This window comes from Sphaerodactylus townsendi, linkage group LG02 (genome assembly GCF_021028975.2).
Source record: "Sphaerodactylus townsendi isolate TG3544 linkage group LG02, MPM_Stown_v2.3, whole genome shotgun sequence".
In the NCBI taxonomy this organism is placed as follows: domain Eukaryota; kingdom Metazoa; phylum Chordata; class Lepidosauria; order Squamata; family Sphaerodactylidae; genus Sphaerodactylus; species Sphaerodactylus townsendi.
In genome coordinates, this window is record NC_059426.1 from 123,007,036 (window position 1) to 123,031,998 (window position 24,963).

Here is a 24,963-nt window from a genome sequence, read left to right on the forward strand (position 1 = left end):
ACAGTGGGTGGTTCTGTAAATCTGGTTTGGGAAGGATTATGTTTGTCCTTGGTAGAGGCATTCTCTTGCTTTAAGGAAGAAGGTCATAGCTTAGAAGTGCTCCTGTATGCATTTGGATGGCAAGTAATTACGCTGGTCCTGTACCAACTGCACTGGCTGCCAATTGAGTACCGGGTCATGTTTAAAGTTTTGGTATTGACCTTTAAAGCCATTCGCGGCCTTGGCCCTGCTTATCTGAGGGACCGTCTCCCCCTATATCGCCCCTCTAGGCCCCTCCGTTCATTGGAGGCAGACCTACTGGTGATCCCTGGCCCCAAGGCGATCCGGCTGGCGATCCGGCTGGCCTCTACAAGGGCCAGGGCTTTTACGGCCCTGGCCCCTACCTGGTGGAACAGGCTTCAAGGTGAGATCAGGGCCCTCAGGGACTTACAAAGTTTCCGCAGGGCCTGTAAAACGGACCTGTTCATTTGGCCAGCCGGGATGACGTCAACTCCGCCATAAGAACATCTGGCCTCCCATGGGTATATAAAGAGGGGAGGGGAGGGTTGAAGCCATCTGGAGTCTTGGTATTTTATGTATTCTTTTATGTTAACTTATATATTATGATGATGTTTTAAACTGTTTTAATATTGATGGATACCGCCCTGAGCCTATTATAAATAATAATAAATAAATAATAACCAAAGCTAGGAGTGAGTTTTTTCAGATGGGTGATAATGCTACTGTTCTCTTTCCTGGAGGATGCATCACTGGCTACAGTCTTGAATTCTCCTGTAGCATGCTATACAAAAGGGTTTGGGCACTTCAGCACATTCTGGAATGTGGCAGCTCAGCTTTTATCACAATGTCACCACAAAAATCATGTGACACCAATTTTTACTGTCCTGCACTGGTCACCTGTTTTGAACCTAAGTTCAAGTCATTGACCTTTAGTGCTCTAAATTATTTAAGGGAGGCAAACTACGTTCTGGAAACCAAAACTCAAATCCTCACTTTGCCATAGAATGTTACCCAGAAGACCTTGGGCCAATCGCTCTCTCAGTAAGCTTCCATACAGGATTGTTGTGAGACTAGAATGGGGAAGGGCGTGGTACATGCCATCTTTTGGTCCCCACTGGGGAGAAAAGTTGGGTGTAAATGAAATAAATAGATATGCTTATTTGTGTGTGTTTAGCATACAGTTCTTAATTATTTTCTTATTTCATCTTTATTTCTGTAAGCAAAGTAGCATCTAAATGTAATTGTAATCTAAATGTAATTAAGGGGCTTTCTGTAGCAAAGTAGCCGCTAAATGTAGTTGAAAAACTGTTTTATTTCACCATTCAAACAAAGGTTCAGAGCTTATAATGTCTTAACTGAAAGTGAAAATTGAGAAGAGCAAATAAATGTAAAGATTGCAGGACCAAACAACAAAAAACAGTTTATGACTGAACCCTTTGCCCTGGTTTCTTAGGAACAAAATTGGCAGAAAAGTTTGCCAGTTCTGTGACTAGTTGGGTTAAGACCTGTGAGTCATATTTTTGCTAACTGAAGAATTAAGGATATTCTTGCAAAGGTTAAGTAGGTTTAACTAGGCTCTGTATTTTTGTTGTTGTTGCAGGAGTTTTCTAAGGAACTAGAAGCGCTGTTACGAATATTCATTTCAGAAAAGTACATCGAAGAACCAAAGGCTATCTCTTGTGAATTGCTGGGACAATCTAGAGGAACGGTGGCAGCACAAAGCTAGCGCGGGCATAAAGGTTCAGAGCTGCTGTCATTTTTCATTTAATACCTTGGCTGAGGTTGTGGCCAGACATTAATCTCAGTGTTCCATCTTGTTCTCTGTAAAATGACATTCAGGTGTTAAAATGTATGCTGTTGCAAGAAGAGTTTTTCTAAGCACCTTAATGGGAATTGCAGGATCAAATGTTTCTTTGTGAAAGAAAGAAGATTAGTGCCCACAAGTTGGGAACAGAATTTATATAGTTGTGCAAACACAGCTGGAAGGGTGGGATTCTCACTTGGACAATCCTCTTTACTGTGTGTGGCCTTGAGGAGAGCACCCTAATGTGAGATTGGTATTTAATCATTATCAAGTATTCATGGTTTTAAAAAAAGTACTTTTTGTATTTGGAATTTTCTAAGAGAGAACTTTCACTTTGTATTGCAAAGACAGTATTAAGCAGGAGCATTTAGTCAAGTATAATTATAAACTGTGAACTATTTGCCACTTCAAAATCTGTACTTCAAATACAATAGAATATTCTAAGATGACAACTTCAGTGTCTGAAATTAGTAATTTTTCTGGGATTACGTCTTTAGCATGCTTTTGTATGATGCTCCTTGCTCAGGTGTGCTCTAGAAGTTGCTATACTTGTCTTTAAAGATCGAGTTGGCACACTCAGACTAACACAATCTTCTGTGCTCTGCACCAAGTTTCTTATGGGCTGTGGGTAACTCCCCCTCCTCCCAGTTCTCTCAGCACATTAAAAAACTTTTCTCAGGAATCCTCCTGTGTTTCTATTATTAAAAAAAGAAATACTAAATTTGTATGAGACAAATATGGGCTTTTTCTTTCTGCTACTTAGATTGAGCAAAGATGGATTTCACAAAACAGAATTTAGTCTTTGAGTGTATTATTGATCTAAGATTCAGATATGCTGGAGAATAACAAAGGTAGGGTGCCATACGTCCAGTTAGCAGTTTGTTGTGCATCATCCTGTAGATTTATCTGTATATACAGTGATGAGCAGATAAGAGATCGGGTAATATATTTTATGACTGAACAATGGTGAAATATGAGAAGTAAATCTGTTGAAAGAACAAAAATGAACTTGTATGTGAAGGGGTAAATATCATAGTTGTTATATTGTCGAAGGCTTTCACAAACTAAATCACTCTGCTGTTGTGGATTTTCAGGGCTGTATGGCCATATTCCAGTAGTATTTTCTCCTAACGTTTTGCCTGCGTCTGTGGCTGGCAACTTAAGAGGATCATAGTTGTTTTTAATATACAATATCCAAAACAGGTAAGAAAACACTACTTTCAGCCATTTCCATATTTAGAAAACTTTATTGTGAGGCTATGAAAATAGCAATCTTGGTTAAAAGCAGGTATGGGCTAAAGATATGGTACAGTAAGCAGGTGTTTTCTTCCACAATGAGTAAAAGATTGCACAGAAAATAGTTTCCCCCCTTTTTAATAGATTACTCTTCCATTATAGGCATTCTCAGGTACCATATTTGCAAAAGAAAACATTATATAAATAGTACTTTTAAAGAATCAGTTATTTCTAAAAAGCGTACAATAATTGAATACTTGTAAAAATAATAATTCGCTTCAGCATATAAAACCACCTCAAAACAAGTGTATATAAATAAATTAATTAGTAAACATAGAAAAAACAATTGTATGCTTTTATAAAAATAAACTTCTGATGCACTGTATAATACAATAAGACATTATCCTTCAATAGGCATCCTCTGTATTAAGAGCAGAGTCCCTCTTAGATGTTGTTCTTGCTATTTGGTTCATTAACAGAGTGCCATGTCCAAAAAAAAAAGCTGGGGGGGGGGGGGACTTAACAACTAGCAGGTCTTTAGCTGGAAATATCCCCTGAAATATGTCTCTAAATTCACATATTACTATATGCATTGCTGGTACTCTGGGTAGGTTACAGAATTGCCCTTACCCAGCAACAGTGAAGTTATCCACAGGACTGGGTGTTGCAAACCATTTGGCCAGGTTTTACTAAGCTTAATTTCTGTGCTTTGAGTTCTCAACAGATAGATGCTTACCAATTGGGCTAACAGCCAGAGTTTCTGCTCATTTAATCATAAGTAAACCATACTATATTTAATGCTTCCTCCAAATTCAAAGTTCCAAAGCTTGGTTGTGCTAATAGTCATGTATTAATCTCCAGTTGAATCAGTAATTTGCAAATTGTGGAAAATTAACCCCAACCCCATGTCTGATAATGAGCTAGTTGTTAACTCCTTCTGGGGGAGGGAGTATCTGCAGGACTCCACCTTGCCTGTATCATACCCTGCTCCAAAGGAGTGGCTGCTAGGAAAGCAGAAAATGTCTGGGGTAGCCCATATTGAGCTCTTCAGACATTACTCTTGGTCATCACCAGTGCATATCAGTTAAGCTACTTTTTTCATGCACCAGCAATATTGTGCATTTTTCATCTTTCCTGCCACTATTCTCAGTCCTTTCTGTTGAAAGAAAAGATGACTAAAGTTTACCGCACACTAATCCCCCCCATTACCTGTTCACTTGTACCACTTGCTACCATAAGAAAATGAATTTATTACTATTTCCACTGTTACTAGAATGCTGTAAGTAAGTTGGGAGCAGTTAATAGCTCCAGTAAAAATATTACAGGTGCGTCACAAAGCTCAAGGAGCTGGCTTCTAACAAGAGCAGGGTGGCAGAAAAGGATACAATAGCAGTCAAGTAACATATTTATACTAGGCTTTTAAGTCTATTTTTAGCAACAACCTGAATCAAATAGCTTATATCTTCACATGAATAAAATATGCTATGAGATACTAGTTTACAGTGTGTGGGAGGTGGTTGTATAAATTCATTATAAACAGAATTACAGGAATGTTACAAAACAAATTTTATTTAATATAAAGTATATAAGAGAACTGCAAACAGCAGTCATGTCATAGAGGGAACGGTTTTTATGGAATACTGATAAGCCCAGCGCAGAGAAAGTTAGAGTGGTGTTATAAGTAAGGGTTTCAAGCACTGATTAATATGGTTTGAAGGGGGGGGATATGCTTGGAGTTTTAGGCCAGTTCCAGCACGGGGGGTGGGGGTGTCCAGTGGGCTTATACTGCTTTACGATGATTTTTTTTATTATTTTCAAGTCCCACAAACCAACATTTAACAGAGAATCTAATGGATGCACCAGATGTGACATAGCAGTGATCATTATGCTTTTCAACTATTTATTTTGTCTATCCAGTTTCAAGCACGTGCATTTTTTGATTCTGCAACAGAATGTTTGTCTTTTCTACCTGAGTCATGTTAGTGTTTCAGACAGATTAAATAGCAACTATCTGATGTATCATCAGAAGCATACCTAAACCATATTCTATTACAGGACCATAAGTCACCATACCCTTACTTCACTTTGAAAGAGACTGACATCTAATCCAACCAGGAAGCTGACTAGGTACAATTACTGAATTAATGCTTAATTTGCCAGCACCTTTTGGCCAGGTTCTCTGCAAAGGTCATTACAGTAGCTTTGCTGCAATGATGGAAGGGCTGCTAAAACACACCCCAAACCGTCTGCCTCTAAATTCAAGTTTAGATTAGCTCTGTGTCTTGCTGCACCAAGAAGAGAAAATGCTCAGTTTAAAACTGCAGATGCTTGCCAACATTTGATTGTCAATGTAGGTGGTTTATAAAATATCATAGGTTCTGTAGAAACTGCCTATCTCCAAATGTTTCAGTTGAAGTTAGTTTTTTGGATAGCTGCGGCCCAAGCCAGCTGCTCAGTATTGATGTTGTGCAGTCCATGCATCCATGTTCTTGGATGACTTGCTTCCAGTGAGTAAACTAAAATCCTGGAACTGCTCGTATTTATACTTGGATGAATTTGATTAATAGAGTTTCCTGCGTGCCTAACCAGCAAGGAAGTGAGCTAGTCTAGCTATCACCAAAGGCTGCCGCTTGGCCACGGAGCTCAGGAGGCTCGCAGGGATGGCTGGAGCCCCAAGGTCAACCTGGAAAAAATACAAAAATGGCGTAGTCAGCAAATTTTAACAAGTACTTTTGAAAGAGAAAAATAGTAACGTGAGGAAATCTAGGTTGATATATACCAATGTTAATGCTTAAAAAATCTGTTAAGTTTGCATTTATACTATCCACAATAACACAAAGGATAAAAGGATGTACAAAGCAGTTATGGCCAAATAAAAGTTTTAAATACCAGCATTTCTGGGGTAGGATGTGACCTAAAATGGCAGTTTCCACTCATTTCCTTCTCCTTACTGCAAACCCCCTTCTTTGGTCTCTCCTAGTCTTCATCAGGGTCTCTCCTAGTCTTCCAAGAGCAGCCTTTTGTGGAAATCATTGGGCTGGTGGGCTGGGGTGGGAAAGTTCTGTTTTGCCACTGGAAAATTTAGTCTGAATCCAACTCTTGACTATCCATTGTGCTGATGGATACTCAGCTTTTCATTATAATTGCTCACTTAATATGGGGTGGGAGTAGATAGCAGAATTGTCCTTTGCAACTCTCCTCTGGACAGAGGGAAAAGTCTGGCTCAAAAATTAAGATCAGGAGGAAAGCACACTCTTCCATACATGCTTTTTCAACCAAACAGGCTTTTGAAACAACAGAATGCCCAAGCTCCCAAGAACATAATGTTCCTGGGAGAAAAAAATTTTTTTACCCTCTACACTGAAACAAAGGACAAATAAAGTTGTGTATTTGTTTCACAGATTCAGCTGTGAAAGAGCTGTACAGTAGAGCTATTCCTGTGTGGAACCATGCAAGTAGTTATTCACAGGCAACTAGATGCTGGATAAAGTGTGCCACTGTTTGCCTAAGTGAAAGACTACATGAAAAGCATATCCTACCAATTAATAGGGTGAATCCTATGGAAGTTTTGCAGGTGGAAGCATGTACCTTTCTCTTGATCCACAAAAAGGCTTTCCTGGGGCTCAGGAACCCTCACCAACAGCCAGCTTCATAGGGCAGCTTCACAATGAGAGCTCCATTCCCTTCTTTCACTGCAAAGTCCATAGGATCCAACCATCTGTTTCTAGATTTGACCATAATCTTACCTGTACCATGTAGATGACTTTAGTGATATCTCTTCCATTCAGAGTATCAGGTTCTAATATCCAAGCGCTGGGCAAAATCTCTCCTCTTACCATTTCTTTACAAGGACGAGGCATTGATTCTTCATACACTGACTGGATAGCTAGGATGGATACATTGTCCTGCATACAACATCACACCAAATACTGATTATTAAAGTCAAGTGGTAATCTGCAATTGTTCTCTCATGTTTTCCATCATTACTATTAAGGAAGACATCAGTTCAGTTCAGTCTTTATTACGGCCCACAGGTCATTCAAAAGTTAAGGAAAACAGATCACAACATTGGTTCTGGTGGATCTTCCGGGCTGTGTGGCCGTGGAACAAGATCCACCAGACCACGGAACAAACCAAGGAACAAGATCCACCAGACCACGGCCACACAGCCCAGAAAACCCACCAGAACCAGTTGAATCAGGCCGTGAAAGCCTTCGACAATACAGATCACAACATTAATATGAAAATAATTAGCCCGATAAAACTTCTCTATACTTGTCTTAAGATACCTACCTCTAAGAAAGACATCTAAAGAGGTTGCTAGGCTATTTCAGGGGTCAACAAGCAGGTAACAAAAGAAGCCAGCCAAGGCATTAATTGAAAAAACAGCCTGATTTGAGACTATAGTTTCTACACCTCTAACCTGAATCATAGAGTTGGAAGGGGCCAAGTAGATCAGCTACTCCAGGAGTCTGCAACCCACAGCTCTTTTGTCCTTGTACTGTGGCTCCCTCTGGCCTCCACTGAGGAGCCCACTGGCCATGGAGGTGGAGAAGACAGGTGGCGGTGGCTCCCGCCCTACAATGGCAGGGGCCAGTCCCTCCCGTCCGAACCACAGTGGCGACAGCGGCTGATCCGCTCCAAGGTGTTCACTCCCCCTCCTCCAAGATCTGAACGGTGACTGACAGCTCAAGCCCCGCCTCCTATCCACCTTCCTTGCCCTCCATTGGTCCCTAACACACAAGGGTACGCCTGCTTTTTAGCCTCTCTATCAGAAATGCTGATGTAATTCTCACACCAGTTCTATGGAAACAGAGACATGGCGACGTGGAGCTTTCTGGGTAACAAAGGTGTTCTTTCGCCTTTTTGCTGCTGCCTGGAAAGGGACTTTTAAAATTGGAAGTACAAGTACCAGAATGCACAGAGGAGATAGGAGAATTAGAAAATAGGGGCGGGAGAATAGATCAAAGGTGGGAAAGAAAGCCAAGTAGAGCTTATAGGAGGCATAGGAGGAGCTCAAGCCTGCGCCAAAAAGCCCCAGTAGCACATTTTTCCCCAACAGGCGAAGGTGGCAGGGGGTGGGGCTTTATGCCTGTTAAGGGTTACTCTGATACGGGCCGAGAAGACTGGTGAAGCCAGCTTGGTCAGGGCCAATTGCAAGGAATGGTGGAAGTGACAGCAGATATGTAGTTGCCACTACTGAGCCATCTGTTATAAAAGGGGTCCCTTATGCACCGCCTTTTTCGCGCATCTGTAGCTCTTCGTGGATTTCATAAGCAGCACACTATAATTGGTTATACAAAGCGTAAAGGTAAAAAAATATATATACAGCGTTATCTTAATTTTAAATGTCAAAAAGTATTTGCAGCTCCAAGTGTTTTCTTTTCCGTGGAAAACGGGTCCAAATGGCTCTTTGGGTGTTAAAGGTTGCTAACCCCTGAGCTAGTCCCACTGCCTGCTCAATGCAGGATCAGCCTAAAACTTCCCTGACAAGTTTGTGTGTCCAGCTGCTGCTTGAAGACTGCCAGCAAGGAGAAGCTCAACATCTCTTTAGGCAGCCAGTTCCACTGCTGAACCACTCTTACTGTAAATGTTGCCTGACAAATAAATGCCCAACGTTCAACAATGAGCTGGACTGTTGCTTACGTTTCAGACCTAGTGCTGGGTGAAGGGGCAGTGAAAGCTCTGATATATTTACCTCTTTGGCTTCAACCGAGATGCAGCAGAAGTCTCTTGGTTGCTTTTGGTAACACAATGAAATGTCACTCACCACATACACTGCAATTAAATCAGAAGAGGAGAATCTGTTATGGCCATTTCACTATTGATCTTATTTAAGAGATTTCTGTTCTCCCCTTGTGCCACAAGAGCACGCAGGGAGCTGTAGTGAGAGCTCTGCTACATTTGTTTTAATGTATCCGTAAGGCAGCTTATTTTTAGTCAAGCCTGGTAAATAATACAGTACTAAGGACTAAACTATACCTTCAAACTGTCGCAAAGTGGACGGTTTACGCTGCTGGTGGTGGGGGGGTATGTATACCCTATTAACTGCTTTTTGCCAACAATCCTTTTCCCTTAGCTGCTTTTCACTGAGAACACAGCCAACAAATTCCTGGAGCCCTGGCTGTGAGACATACTGCTGAAGTGAGGAGGCTGCAGTAGAAAAGCAGGCAGTGGGGAGGATTAAATATACACATCTTCTTACTGATGGCTTTTCTGCCTTCCCACCTGGCTTTGCAGCTGTTGAGACCTGAGTGATTCCTTAGCCTGTTTTTTTTTTAAAGAAATGAGAATTAACGTACAGATTATAGTTTGTGGCTTGAAAAATACAGTGTCAATTATATGAAATGATCAGAACTACACAAACTAGGTTGGGTGAATGAGACAATAGCTTTGTTTTCTCAAACATCCTCCTAACCACAGCAGCTTGTAGGATGTCCCTGTCAGAAAACATCATCAGCTCTTGCAAAAACTGGATGAGAAGGCTCAAAGGATCGTCCACATTAATTTCACTCATCTATCAAATAACTCTGGCCAAGGAGGGTTATACTGTTCGCAATCTAGTGCATGTGGTCTGCCACACATCAACTGACTAATCCAGCTTGATCTGGGGACCGTAAGAACTTTAAAAAGAAAAACAAAGTTGCACAGTTTGGCAGATCTGGAATACAACAGAAACTTCTGGCACAGATAGTTTGAGCTGGCTTCTGCTTTGTCTTTCTTTTGCAGTTTAATAACCCTTTCGTTTAAGGGCTCTTATTTTTAAATTTGACTGTTATTCAAGTAACAATTCAGGAAGGCTTAGAGATGCATGTCTAGCAGGCTTTTTCATCATGATAATTTGCCCCTAATATGGAAAGTTCAATTTTCAGGACATGTTCAGATTTTTAAAGGACAATGTTTTATTCACATAAGTTCTATATTACTTGTTTTGGACTTTCAAGGTACCTTTAATGGATAAATAAGCAATATTAGGAAACTTAAGCCTAGTGTAGCTATGAACAGATACACATACAAATGTCCTCACCCAACTCAATACTGCTGGTTATTTTCTTATGTACTTGAGCTGTGGTAATAGTTTTGTCATACAAATGCCTTTTGCTAGGGTCCTTCAGCATACACAACACAGTAGGAAGAGGTCTGTCAATCACTCCTGCTCCCAGGAACCCATGCTTTGTGGCAGAGGATGAAAAGGCTTTATAATAAACTAGTACATCCTTTTCCATACACTGGTATCTGAACAAGAAAGAAAACAAAGGAAGTGGATTTGCAAGTACAATACATTAAGAGGGTATTAAGTGAACCTGAGAGATATCTGGCATAAACACATACTTCCAACCAGCTGTTGCTTGGCCACTGTAAAGGTTCCTCAGGTCATTTGAACATACTGCCATAACCTATAAAGCAATTAAACATTGGTTAGAATGTTTCAAACACTTTTCCAAGCTTCATACACAGAAATGTTACCATCTTAGTCTCCTAAATCAGAATTTTAGGTATTTCTTGTGTATAGCACAAGTATATGACAAGTATAGCACACAAGTATTATGTATAGCACACAAGTATTATGAATGGGCTGCTTATAATTATTTAAATAATTATTTTGCTGCTTATTCTATTGTAAATAATTATTTACCACAAAAAAGCCAACTGGACAACCTAAACTACTGTTCCAGCCCTGTTAACCAGATTAACAAGCTGTTCCAAAAAGATAGTAAGATTGTGTAGAAAGCTGCTGAGAGGTCCATGAGAATAAACAAGATCATGTTCCTGTCTTTCTGCCAAAAAATACTATCCATCAGGACAGAAACTACCTTGGTCACCAAAAATGGGTCTGAAGCAGAACTGAAAAGGGGTTAGTTAATCATATTGTCGAAGGATTTCACGGCCGGATTCAACTGGTTCCGGAGGGTTTTCCAGGCAGTGTGGTGGACCACGGCCACACAGCCCGGAAAACCCTCCAGAACCGGTTAGTTAATCAGTTTCATCCAGGAAATGATGGAACTGCACCATGACCACCAGCTTGAGATCTTGCAAAAAAGAGAATTTTAGTGACTGATTCTATACTTGTACACATTATCTAATTCTAAGCCATTTCTTGAACAAGGATCATACAACCATCTCCTTCAGACAACTGAAATTCTGCTGTTAGGCAATTAAACATTTTCACCATTACATGGATTTCATGTCAAGTCCTTTTGGCCAGATGTCAAAAGCCAAGGAAGCAAGAGTTAAGGCACAAAGGGGACAGACAGGCCACAACTCCCCCAGCAGTTGTCCATGTTCTTGAGCTGCAATAACTGGAAGTCACCCCATCAACAGCAATTCAATAGTGCTCTAATGATATCTGAGACTGAACTACCAAAAAACTGGTGACCAAGTTGTTACAGATGTGAGTTATTTTATCTGCAAAATATCATTAAGGACCGTATGGAGCAGCACCATCAATTACTCAGTTGAACCTAAAAAGTTAAAATGTTTTTAGGTCTGTTTCCTCATTTGAAAGCAACTAACCATTGCACAGGCTCTCCCAGGCTGAACTAATTTAGCTGGCCACTACGGTTAATTCCACATACAATCTGCTCTTGCAGGAAACTTCCGCATTTGGACCCAGCCAGGGTCCACCTCTCCAGAGTGGAAAATCTTAGAAAGTTGTGGGTACAGCTCTGGATTCTCAGAGACTTCAGAAATCATATTTATGAAGGTTTATGTAGACCCCTTTTGAAATGGTGCATTTCTAAATGCGTTTTGATCTCTACAGGAATCCTTACCTTCAGATAGGACTTGATCATGTACCTCAGGCCAAATACACTGAAATATTGATTGGACACTCTGTAAAGGGAAGATTAGGTAGCAGAATATCAAATTTCTCTATTTTCCCACTGTTTCTTATAGGGAAGAAGGAAAACATAAGCAACCCTGGTCACCAACTCACCTCTGCAGTAGCATTAGCCAAGACATATTTAGACAAATCCTCATATCCTTTCATAGGAGAAGCTGGAAAGGTGGTGGGGGAAACAAGTACACTATGAAAGAACCTATGGCTGGCAGGAAGTGGTGACTGGATACCGCTCTTCTCTATACATGAAGGTGTTGTAGGAACAGTCTCTGAAATAGATAACAAGTATCCCATACCACTCCAAGTACTGGTTACTGGATAGGAATTGTTATTTTGCACATGCATGACCAGCTTTATGGAATCATATCAACAGTCCACTTAGCACATCACCCTACTCCAGTGATAGCAAACCTTTTCGAGACCGAGTGCCCAAATTGCAACCCGAACCCATTTATTTATCGCAAAGTGCCAACACGGCAATTTAACCTGAATGCTGAGATTTTACTTTAGAAAAAACGGTTGGCTCCGAGGTGTGCGTTACTCAGGAATAAGCTTGGTGGTAGTTGGTGGCTTTGCTTTGAAGCAACTCTTCGAACGGGTGGATCACGACCCTAGGAGGGTTTACTCAGAAGCAGGCCCCATTGCCAGCAACCGAGCTTACTCCCAGGTAAAGGATCACACTTTAGTTCTTCACATGAAATTCAGTGGGGTTTAACAGCGCTTCACAGGGTTACCTACACTGCTTCCCCAAAATTAGGTCTTAGGTTTAATGCTAATAATCGAGCCCAGCAGCCCAGGCCAGCCTAGATGTGTGGGGGGGAGGGGGCGACTCTGTGCATGCCCACAGAGAGGGCTCTGAGCGCCACCTCTGTCACCCCTGCCATAGGTTCGCCACCACTGCCCTACTCCCACAAAGATCTGTGCCTGGTATTTCGAAGGGAATTATACAATAACTGTAGATGCAGATTCTGGGTGGGAGAATTCCTGGAAATTTGGAGGTTGGCCTGGGGAAAGTGGGGTTTGGGGAGGAACTGGGGACTCAATGGGATATAATGCCATCCAGCTCATCTTCCAAAACAGCCATTTTCTCAGGGGAACTGGTCCCTGTAGTCTGGTAATTAGTTCTAGTTCCAGAAGACCTCCAGGCCCCTTTGTCAGTGCTCCACTGCGGGGGCGTTCCTCCCATTGTGCAAAGTGGGCAATTGCCCAGGGCACCCCCTTTGGGGGGTGCAAAAACTGCAGGTTCCTTTGTGGGATTGTTTATATTTTCAGTGTTTTTCCGTTATTGGCCTGCAGAGGGCACAGTTTTTAAGCTAGCAGCACCACAATTTCAGGGATGTTTCGGAGGACTCTCCTGATGCTATCACCCAGGTTTGGTAAGGTTTGCTTTAAGGAGTCCAAAGTTACGGACTCCCAAAGGGGGTGCCCCATCATCCATTGTTTCCAATGGGAGCTAATAGGAGATGGGAGCTATACCTTTGAGGGTCCATAACTTTGGACCTTCTGAACCAAACTTCACTAAACCTGGGTTGTATCATCAGGACATTCTCTTACTGATACCACCCAGATTTTGTGAAGTTTGGTCAGGGGGTCCAAAGCTATGGACTCCCAAAGGGGGTGCCCCATCACCCATTATTTCCAATGGGAGCTAACAGAAGATGGGGGCTACACCTTTGAGGGTCCATAACTTTGGACCCCCTGAACCAAACTTCACCAAACCTGGGTGGTATCATTAGGAGAGTATCCTAAAAGTTTGGTGCTGCTAGCTTAACAATTGCACCCCTGACAGCAGGCACCGCTAAATTTCCCCAGATTTTCCTTTTAAATCCCACCCCCTCCGGCATAGATTCAAAGGGAGAATTTGAGGTCCCCAATTTAAACATTGAAAGTGATGCTGTTTCACGATGGGGGAGAATCAACCCCAAAGTAGCATCACTTTCAATGTTGTTTAAACTGGGAACCCCAGATTCTCCCTTTTAATGTGGATTTAAAAGGATAATCTGGGCTCCCTAGTTTAAACACCATTGAAAATGATGCTGTTTGGGAGTGGATTCCAGCATCACTTGTTTAAACGAGGGAGCCCAGATTCTCCTTTTAAATCCACCTTAAGGAGAGAATCTGGGGTCCCCAGTTTAAATAACATTGAAAGTGATGCTGTTTCCCCCAATTGGGGGGACTGGATACAACACCATAAAATGTTTCATAGCAGTAATAAAACATGTTGAAAGAATTTTGAAAATGTGTTGAAAAATTATTTCTGCTGTGTGGCATGGCCTATTGCTGTGTTCAGATTTGTGAGTTGAGGCATGTTCTATAATGCGATGGTGACTTTGAAATGACCTGGTGTAAAAAATAATTGCTTGGTCACAGTGGGGGAGGGTGGCTTGCCATGGGGGGGGGCAGCGCCAAACTCCAGTTTGCCTAGGTACACCACTGGGTGTAGCTACAAAGGGGCCGGGGGGTGCGCATTGCACTGGGCACGCGCCTGGGGGGGCATCAAACTCAGGTTTTGCCCAAGGTTCCAGTTTGCCTAGTTACGCCACTGCTCCACTGAGTGCAGATACTACTGAACACATTGTCTCAGTCTCTTGTTTTGGTATTGATATTGCTTGCAAATATCTACAATAATTTACCCATCTCTCTTCTGCAACATTTGAAGGAAAAATACATGCATGCAGGAAATGCAGGTCTCTCTGTCAAGGGTATATAATGCTGGAATAGCAACAGCAGTGTATTTACACTACACAAAGTGAAGAGGTATTTGTTGTTAATTCAATTCAGAAATTCTCAGGTAGGTAGACTATGTATGTTATCTAGGAACTAACTGGGCCTTTAAGTTTCTCTTCCACTTTCTCCTGGAGGCGGAGGGCATCTCGTGGGTAGTTCACTTCTCTTACTCAGGAGGCAGGACTATACTGGTTTTTTCCCTTCTTCCTGATTGGCTCGTCACTTCCTTTCTGTCCCCAGTATTGTTCCTGCCTCTTACGGGAGAGCACAACCTTGTCTTCGCTCTTCAGTAACCGTTTCTAAAGTGAGAGTGTTTTTCCCTTGTATGTTGCTTACTCATCTTGCTGTGTCTGCTGCAGACCAGAAGAGAGCTCCGTACTGTTCCTTTTCCAAAGATTGACCTGTGAAGTTATGTTTTGTGGCTAAAAGCTAAGAAAAGGAGTTCAGCGCTTAAGGAAAATCTTCAGCCTGGACCCAGTAGTTTGTTAATGGCCACATACACCATGGAAAGGATACAGTCACAGTGCTGTGACAGCACAGAGACCTATACGTTTCCAAGAAATGGGCCTCAAAGCGATATAGTCAATTAGGTCTGTTATCTTTACATTTTCAGTCAAATTGCTGACACATTTTGAACTCTCTGGCTATTTTGCTTTTTTAATCTTTCATAAAAAGATGACACAGCCTGAAGACATTTGTGGAAATAATCAAAACAAATTTATTTAGCCCTCACCATTAGTAGAATCCTTTTGCAGATGCTCAAGAATGTACACCTGATGATTTCTAATCGCTGAACGGCCTCTTGTGTGTTCTACATCTTCAGAAGCCTGGTGGACAGAAAAAAAGCAATGTTTGTTTTACATGTGGAAGCTAACGGCTACTTCTCATTCTCAGATGGCCCACAGTTCTTCTGTTGTCCTCTGCAGCCTGTGGACTTGACCTTACAACATGCTTCTGCTTACTCAGCACTGTCCTTAGCACACATTGTGCTACCCTGTGAAGGAGAAAGCATGTAGAGCTGAAGAAATGTAACTCAAAAATAGGATATCACCTCCACAGAAGAAGAAACACTGTGCAGATGTAGGAAGGTATAGGTTCTAAGCCTGTATTGTCTCCAGCATAATCATATGCTTGTTTTCCTGTAAGGATCTCACTAATTATGAACCAAATGGATACATACTTGTAATATATTTGAGATTATGATGAACATCAGTCATGAGTAAACTTGCACAAAGTTCAATCTATTGCAGCCTATCCCCTTTTGCATGAATATCTATCTATGGGCATAAACTGCAAACCTTCATTTACAATATTTCTTTCAGTTATATATTTTGATCTAGACACAGGAGAGCTAACCCAAGCACCAATTTCTGCTTCATAAATGTCTTCCCTTATTAAACTACTCTGAAATTTCAAAGTTTTTACCTGCTCTTCTTGCTTGCCCAGTATGCTAGCAGCATATGTTGCTGTGTTACTACTATTGTATCCAGATGTTGGTCCTGAAGATAGACTGAGAGTAGAATCTGTGCATAAAGTACTTGTGCTTACAAGGGTTTTCAGCTTCATTTCTTCCTGTAATAAATGGCTCAGTATTAATGAAAATCTAGAAAGTAGACAAAGTTTACTTCTAATACATACAACCACTTAGAATGTAATGTGTTCTTCATATGGAATTAATGGGGAAAGGCTGAAGCAATCATTTAGTAACAAAAAGGGGAGAGTTTCCTGTCTTAGAGCTCCTTCCTGTGATGTACAGCAGGGTGTGGTTACTGTTCCTACTGTCTATGGGAGTTACGGAACTCCCTTCCTTCAGTAGTCTGCCTAAAAGTCATGGTTTCACCTACTAACAACTGTATAAGTTATGTAGCAAATAAGCTCCATTGTTGTCAACATGGACGTATTATCTGAAATAGGAAATTCTCCTTCAGGAATATTTCCTCTCAATATGATACTACCAAAACACAGGATTTGAATTCTGTATCTTATATGAACAGCAGCATTTCCTGATGACATTGACTGATTTCAAATATAATCTTGCCAATCAAGGTGGACACATTCAGCAAGAATGTGCCTGGAAACTAGTAATAAGCCATCTATTTCAAATGGTAGAAAAAAGGTATGATAAAATAAGTGAGTGATTAATATAAGTTCCTGGTGTTATCAGAATCACATTGCTACTGTCCCAGTCTTCACAGATGGTAAACTTTCTGTATGGAAATACAGATACAACTTGAATTCACTGATCAAATTATCTGAACATAACCAGTTATACATTACAACAACATAAAAAGCCAACTTCTAGGGTTTTTATTATACAACCATAGTCTGCCTTCCTTTATAGAACTCAAGACAGTTTAGGTCAGTGATGGCGAACCTTTTTGAGACTGAGGGCCCAAATTGCAACCCAAACCCCACTTATTTATTGCAAAGTGCCAACCCGACAATTTAATCTGAATGCTAAGGTTTTAGTTTAGAAAAAACCGGTTGGCTCCCTCTTCCTCCGCCCCAGCCTGGGGCCAGTCTGCACTAGCCTCCAGCAAGTCCCACGCGCACTGCTCTGTGCCTCCCTAGCATCTCTGCCTCCTCTGCGCCCCCCCCCCCAGGCATCAGCCACCCGGAGCACAGGCACCAGGCCTGCCAGCCGAGTCCTCCCTGCTCACCACGGTGCACGCATGTCGTGCTCGGTGGCCCAGGCCAGCCTAGATGATTCCCCCCCCACATGACGAACTCTGTGTGTGCGTGCCCACAGAAAGGGCTCTGAGTGCCACCTCTGGCACCCGTGCCATAGGTTCGCCATCACTGGTTTAGGTGGAGTTCCTATGAGGTCTCATGTCCAGGCACTGACCACACCCAGATCTGAGCAATTTCAGCAAGCATGAGGTTTCATACCCTAGAATCCTTTAAAGAATGGGTGACAAAAGAACGCATAACAAAAAAAATTGGCAAGTGCATTACAGTCTGTTAAAGGTTTGAATGAAGATTTACTACATATATTTTATGAATGGAAATTGGATATTTGGCTTGAAAAAATGTCCACAAATAACAGAACTACACAGCTGCCTTAGCAGCGAGACTGACCGAGGTGGGATTCCTGAAGAGGCATCATATCTACCCTGTTTCCCCTAATATAAGACATCCCCGAAAAATAAGACTTAGTAGAGGTTTTGCTGAAGTGCGAAATATAAGGCATCCCCCGAAAGTAAGACATAGCAAAGTTTTTGTTTGGAAGCATGCCCGACGAACAGAACACAGAAAAATAAGACATCCCCTGAAAATAAGACATAGCGCATCTTTGGGAGCAAAAATTAATATAAGACACTGTCTTATATTCGGGGAAACACGGTATGTAGATTACAATAAACAGATTTCTAAGTCTTCAGAATTCTACAAGAACAAAACTTCGTCTTTGACACATAGCCAATCACTGAACCGCAACATTTTCAGCAGGACCCAACTATACATGAAGAAAAGATACTTCACAGAGGGGTATTTCTTAAATACAACTGTAACAACTGCAGTAACCATTCTGAAATCTGTCAACATTAGTAATGTTGACAAGCTCTTCAGTTAGCCAATCACCAAAATTTCTTGTAAACAAGAAGCCAAAATGAAAAGCTTCCACAGAAAGCAATCCTGGTAGTTCAGGAGAATCCATCGGCTGTAGTAAAAAAGATTTGAACAATGAGATCACAAATATAGCTTCCTAATAAGACAGAAAATCAGCTCAGTGCAAGTTGTACGTTAACAACTTCAATTTAATCCTATAGGAAAAAGCAATTAATACATTTGAACACAATAAGATGGGAAGGGAAGGTACAGAACATGCAAGACAGTCTGAGCTCCTTGGATGAAGTCTGGGACAAAAATAATAAATACTACTGAGGTGGGCCGAAACCTTTACTCTGCTCCTAAACCTAATAGGCACAGCTCCAGTGTGTGTGTGTAAGATCACACCTTGTTTCTACATACATAGCAAAGACAGTCACTATGCCTCTGCCCAACTCCCGACAATACATGGACCTTGTCACACCTTTCCACATGGCATCTTGCTAAGGTTAAGCTTACCTTCTGTTGATGAGGAAACATTTGTTCTTGAATACGCCTCTTTTCTTGCTCTGCTCTTTCACGAAGCTTGTCCCTGGCTCGGGCAATTTCTGTTTTTGTCTCTTCTCGTGCTCTCTGATAATCTCGAAGCAGTAGCTCAATCTCTGAAGGATGCTGGATCCTCATTTTTGGTTCATGAACTCTACATGGAAGGGGAAAAATTTGATGTATCTGACTGCCTTATCTTTTTAAGAACCAGTCTGAAACTTGGGGACTCAAATAAGAACATCTCCAAATCTTCTCCCTCTGTGCTTGCTAAAGAGACTGCAACATTTTTTGCGTGATTGCTTGAAGCTTTTTAAAATATTCAGCTGGATAAAACACATATACCACAAAGTGCAGCAAATGCATACTACATTTATTTGTAACTGCTAGATCAGAGCTGTGTATTAAGTAATACTTCCTGTGTCTCTTTTTCATTTAACTTTAGTTTTTGCTATCCAGTAGTTCCTTTTCTTTATTTGTAGTTCATCTATATCTTACTCCCAAACTTTCATCTTTTTAAATTTTAGAAATTGACACACTGAATGTGTGGAAATTAACTCCAAATTCACTCACATGCATCATAAACTGTGAGATCATCAGATGGCTCGATTAAACCTCTGCTTAAAATAAATCAACAAAATTATCTAACAAGATAGAGTGCAAGGTATTAACAGCATATATTTGGAAGAGGGACATGTTAAAATGCTCCAACAATGAGCTATGAGCTACCACAAGAGCGATGGAGGGGTCACATTAGAATTGTCCAAACTTATAATAGAAAAGAGAAAAACATGTCTGAAAGTAAAAAATATGCGTGTTCATGGGATATAATATAGTTATAAATTATGCATCTTCCTTGTCAAAAATCAGTCAGATAAAAAAGTTAGAGCACATCCTAGAAATCCAGCAAGATAGGACAGCTGTATGATATAACATGAAATATATTTCTGGGTATACATATATGGCATGCCATTGTAAGACATGATAACATTTTTATTATTATTATTATTATTATTATTATTATTATTATTATTATTATTATTATTATTATTATTATTATTATTATTATTTATTCAATTTCTATACCGCCCGATCCCCAAAGGGCTCCGGGCGGTGAACAACATAATATATAAACAATAAAAAGGAGCAAATCCAGTAAAATACAAACATAGGCTCCGTCAATAAAACATCTTAAAATACATAAAAACAGCGGCTAACAATTAGCAAATTAAACAAGAGGCGTCCAGGCTCAATTTAAAAACTCACCCCAAGAAGGGGGGGACAGCAGGCCCCTCAATATGAGGAGCTCTGTTTTATCGGTGCCAAAGCAAGAGCAGTGGGGGAGCACCATATCAGCGGCTGGACACTCCAAAGGCCCGGTGGACAACACAGTCTTACAGGCCCTGCTGAACTCACCAAGGTCCCGCAGGGCCCGGACAGTTGGTGGGAGGGTGTTCCACCAGGCCGGGGCCAGCGCTGTGAAAGTCCTGGCCCGTGTGGAGGCCAGCCGCATCATTGAGGGGCCGGGGACCACCAGCAAATTGGCCTCTGCTGAACGCAGAGGCCGAGTAGGGACATATGGGGTGATGCGGTCCCGAAGGTACGAGGGTCCCAGACCGCGTAATGCCTTGAAGGTCAGAATCCACACCTTGAAGATGATTCGGAATTCAAACGGGAGCCAATGCAGCTGGCGCAACACAGGCTGGATATGCTCTCTAAAGGCGCCTCCTGTGAGCAGGCGCGCAGCTGCATTTTGGACCAGCTTTAGTTTCCGAATCAAACGCAAGGGAAGGCCCGCGTAGAGCGAGTTACAATAGTCTAGCCTGGAGGTGACCGTTGCATGAATCACGGTGGCTAGGTCCGTTTGGAAGAGGAAGGGGGCCAACCGCCGGGCCTGACGAAGATGGAAAAACGCAGTCCGGGTTGTATGGGCCACCTGGGTCTCCATTGAAAGAGACGAATCCAGATGGACCCCCAGACTGCGAGCGGAGGAGGCCGGCGCCAATGAGGCCCCCTCCCACACCAGCGGCTGGAAATCCCGAGCCTCTCCCTCACAGCCCAGCCATAGGATCTCCGTCTTTGACGGATTCAGTTTCAGCCTGCTCTGCTGCAACCAACCAGCTACCGCCTCCAAACAATGCTGTAGAGCCGCAGGGGCGGCAACTGCTCCCCCCTCCATCAACAGAATGAGCTGAGTGTCATCGGCATATTGATGACAGATCAGCCCAAAACTCTGTACCAGCTGAGCAAGTGGTCGCATATAGATGTTAAATAATAGCGGGGATAGTAGTGCCCCCTGGGGTACTCCGCAATAAAGCGGGCACTTCCTAGAGGCTTCATCCCCGCACCACACTTGCTGGCTCCGGGCCCGGAGAAACGAGGCAATCCACTGAAGGATAGTGCCCCGTACCCCGGACACGCGGTGGGTCAAAAGGTCGTGATCGACCATATCAAACGCTGCGGTAAGATCTAACAAAACCAGCAGCGCCGATCCGCCTCGGTCAAGCTGCATATGGAGTGTATCTGTGACGGCGACAAGAGCAGTCTCCGTCCCGTGCCCAGCACGGAAGCCGGACTGGAAGGGGTCGAAGGCCGATGCGTCATCCAGGAAGCCCTGAAGCTGCTCCAACACCACTCTATCAATTACCTTCCCCAGAAACGAAAGATTCGAAACGGGGCGGTAATTGGCCAGATTGCCAGGATCTAATGATGGTCTTTTCAAGAGTGGGCGGACCACTGCCTCCTTCAACCCATCCGGAAAGACTCCTTGCTCAAGGGAGCCATTGATGATGTTCAACAGATGGGGTCGTAGCTCCGCCTGGCAAGCTTTAATGAGCCAGGAGGGGCACGGATCCAGAGGACAGGTAGTAGGTCTAACAGCAGCCAAGGCCCTGTCGACAGCGGCTTCGGAGAGCAGGGAGAACTGGGCCAAACTTGGGCCTGAAGACGGCAAGGGAGCCTCCAGTTCACTAATTGTAGATAATGTGGCGGGGAGGTCCTGGCGAAGCGACGTGATTTTATCTGCAAAAAAGCTCATGAATGCCTCACAGCTAATAACCAATCGACAATTTGTAGACCCTTCCGATAAGGAGGTCAAGGACCGAATTATACGGAACAATTGAGCCGGGCGGGAGCTAGCAGACGCAAGAGAGGAGGAGAAGAAAGCCCTCTTCGCCTCCTTCGTTGCCATCTCATAGGCTTTCATAAACGTCCTATAAGATGTTCACGCAGCGCCGTCACGAGATCTCCTCCACACTCGCTCTAGTCTTTTGATAGTTAAAAAGGCAGAACAAATAGCTCAAAATACCAAAAACCCTCACTTTTCCAGAAAAAGTCCCCATGTGTTCCTAAATTTATTCTCATTCCTATCACAGAAAATGAGCATTCAAAGAACAGTAAAACCTACCTAGTATTTTTCACCACATCTTTTCTCAATTGCTGTAAGTCTTCACAGTGTTGGCTAGGCAGATCTGAATCTCTCTGGTTCATATCCCCTGACTGCAAAAGACTAAGATGTTTTTGTGGACTGAGGCTGCGACTCCTTCTCAAATTCTGAAGTCTCTCCTCTCTCTGCTTTCTCAATATCTCAATTGATGTTCTGTGCCTGTTGTGGGGATGGTTGGAGAAAGCGGATAATTCATATAACATAGACCAGGGGGAAATTACAAATCCCACTATAAGTATAGTAAGACATTAATTTGTAGGCTTACATATAAGAACTAGAGCTGCAGGGGGGTGGGATTGAAACTGAATATGCAACATATATAGAAATCTGGCAAGTGAGAAAAATTATAGAACATCAATTTTTTTAAAAATAAGATAAATATGAAATCTTTTAATGAATAGAGCTTCACAGGGTGAAGAGATTAAATATAATGCTGTTATTGCAGTTCGACACAATGGGGAAGATGCTACTGACCTACCACTCCATGGAGCAAAGGTTATCTATTTATTGAGATGGTTATACACCACGTTTTCTTTTGGCTCAAGTCTGCAGCCTTCCTCTGAATTAGTTCCTCCACTGGCGAAACAGACACTTAAATTGGGAAAGGGTACTTGGAGGATGGCTGGGTCCACCCCGATGCCAGAATGCAGTTTTTTGCCCACTGCCTTCTCCTACTGTTGACCTCCAACTTTCTCCTGTGGATGCTTGAGTCCCCATAGAGCCCCCAAGGATCAGCATTTTAAGTATTTAATGGCCTGAAGCAGAAGGGGAGCAAAGAAGTCCCACTTCATGGATAGAAATCCTTTATGTCCACAGACATTACTGGTGTATTCAAGCAAGGGTTGTCAGGAATGGCCTGGCAACTGGTGGGAGATGGGGGCGGGGAGGTGGGTATTACTGTGGGAAGGGGGGAACTGTGGGAAGGGGGGAACTGTGGGAAGGAGGGAGATGGGTGTTCACTGTGGGAATGTTGGTCACCATGCAACGATGTAACTTCTGTCAGTCAAAAACGGCAGCCCTGCACCAGAGTGCCACTTTTTTGGACAAGTGTTAGAACGTTGGCTGGTTGCAATGCTGGCACTTTTAAGTTAGACCAGAAGTGACATAATCATCACACACACAGTTGTTTTGATGGTGTGCTTGCACTTGCCAAGCAAATGAGCATTGGTGGGCACCTACAATGATTACCTGGAGTTTGTGGGCACCTGCTAAACCTAATCTCAGCAAAGGGTGATTGTTTCTCCACCCGCACTTCACATCACTGATCATCTATACTCTTTTCAACAAAAAGAACTGAGTAGAATTGTAACTTCATCCGCCAGTGATGGACCATTTTTGTTTTAGAATGCTTTGCTTGGGGCCTAGTGCCTACCTAGTTTGATTAGGTAGGCACTAGGACCCAAGCAAAGCATTCTAAAACAAAGACAGTCCACCATGTGGTGGATGAAATTACTACTTAGATCTTTTGGGGAGAAAGGGTATAGCAGGAGAGAGAAAAAGCACAGCATCATGATGTGATGACTTCGGATAAGTTGCGTTAATCATTACAAAGAATGTGAAACAGATGTCATTTTCAATCTCAGGCCCTTGTTCACATTAGTTTTCCTGTTAAATATTAAAAACAAGTTTAATAAATCCTCAGTTGTTTAATAATGAACATCTGTGGAATCAATTTACTATGGAAGCTGAAAAAGAAGGGAAACTGCCTTTCTTAGATGTCTTGGTCTTTCGCAGACACACAGTCTTTGGGCCAGACAGTATACAGAAAACCAACACACACAGACCAGTATCTACATAAAAACTCCAACCACCATCCACAACAGAAAAGGGGTATAATCAAAACTCTGACAGATCGTGCAAAACGAATTTGTGAACCTCACCTCCTCCCTGATGAAACCAATCATCTAGACTGGGCTCTGCAGGTTAATAATGGCTACTCCACAAACAGAAATCAGAAGAGCTTTAAGACCAAGAGAAACCCAGAGGAGAAACAGCCCACCACAGGAAAAATATTTCCTGTTTTCTACTGTACATCAAGGGGATCACCGATCAAATAGGGAAACTGATGAAAAAACATAACTTTACAAACCATCTTCAAACCTACCAGGAAAATACAGTAGATGGCTCAGCAAAGGACAAGAGAGACCCCCTCACTTCTGCAGGAGCCTATCACATACCCTGCAGCTGTGGAAAGGTCTACTTAGGAACCACAAAACGCAGCATCCAGATTCGTATTAAGGAGCACGAAAGGCACTGTCAGCTTAACCATCCTGACAAATCTGCAGTTGCAGAACATAACTGGACATAACATTTTATTTGAAAACACTGAAATTATGGACAATTCAGAAGGTTACTATGTCAGACTGCACAGGGAGGCCATTGAAATTCACAAACACCAAGACAACAACAGGAAAGAAGAGACTCTGAGAATTAACAAAGCTTGGCTACCAGTACTAAAAAACACCAAAAGCAAACCCCAAGGGCATGCTAAATTCATGGACAATGGACTCCACCCAAACACAGGATTTGCATTCACCAATGCTGCTGCTGCTGCAGGGCATGCAAATGTGAATCACTCCCTGGACTGAAAAACCCCACCTGCAATACTATACTATCAACCACACCTTTGCATAGCAAGTTCCACCCAAACACTTACTAACTGGTTCCCCACCTGGGGTCATGACAATTTGTACCCCACTAAAACATTCCCAGTGTGTTACAGACTTCCCTTTGTGATATACCTCTGAAGAGGCCAGCCACAGATGCAGGCGAAACGTTAGGAATAAGATCTACCAGACCATGGCCACCCATCCTGGAAAACCC

At 42.4% G+C, this 24,963-nt stretch overlaps 2 protein-coding genes across 5 annotated transcripts in view; one reads left to right on the forward strand and one right to left on the reverse strand.

Moving 5' to 3' along the window:
* The window catches only part of CDAN1 (codanin 1), a 46,394-nt gene extending 43,858 nt beyond the window's left edge, over positions 1 to 2,536 (forward strand). The window contains exon 28 of the mRNA XM_048484142.1: positions 1,601 to 2,536. Coding sequence (XP_048340099.1) covers positions 1,601 to 1,726 — 126 coding nt within the window. The 3' untranslated portion in view covers positions 1,727 to 2,536. The remainder of the gene's footprint in view (positions 1 to 1,600) is intronic.
* Positions 2,537 to 3,035: 499 nt separating this feature from the next.
* Positions 3,036 to 24,963, reverse strand: part of STARD9 (StAR related lipid transfer domain containing 9) — a 121,826-nt gene continuing 99,898 nt past the window's right edge. For all 4 annotated transcript variants that reach the window (XM_048484138.1, XM_048484139.1, XM_048484141.1 and 1 more), the window contains 10 exons: positions 22,102 to 22,299; positions 18,672 to 18,852; positions 16,032 to 16,178; positions 15,340 to 15,433; positions 11,976 to 12,148; positions 10,373 to 10,437; positions 10,068 to 10,276; positions 8,739 to 8,818; positions 6,787 to 6,945; positions 3,036 to 5,723 (listed from right to left, as the gene is read on the reverse strand). In XM_048484138.1, coding sequence (XP_048340095.1) covers positions 5,622 to 5,723; positions 6,787 to 6,945; positions 8,739 to 8,818; positions 10,068 to 10,276; positions 10,373 to 10,437; positions 11,976 to 12,148; positions 15,340 to 15,433; positions 16,032 to 16,178; positions 18,672 to 18,852; positions 22,102 to 22,299 — 1,408 coding nt within the window. In that variant the 3' untranslated portion in view covers positions 3,036 to 5,621. The remainder of the gene's footprint in view (positions 5,724 to 6,786; positions 6,946 to 8,738; positions 8,819 to 10,067; positions 10,277 to 10,372; positions 10,438 to 11,975; positions 12,149 to 15,339; positions 15,434 to 16,031; positions 16,179 to 18,671; positions 18,853 to 22,101; positions 22,300 to 24,963) is intronic.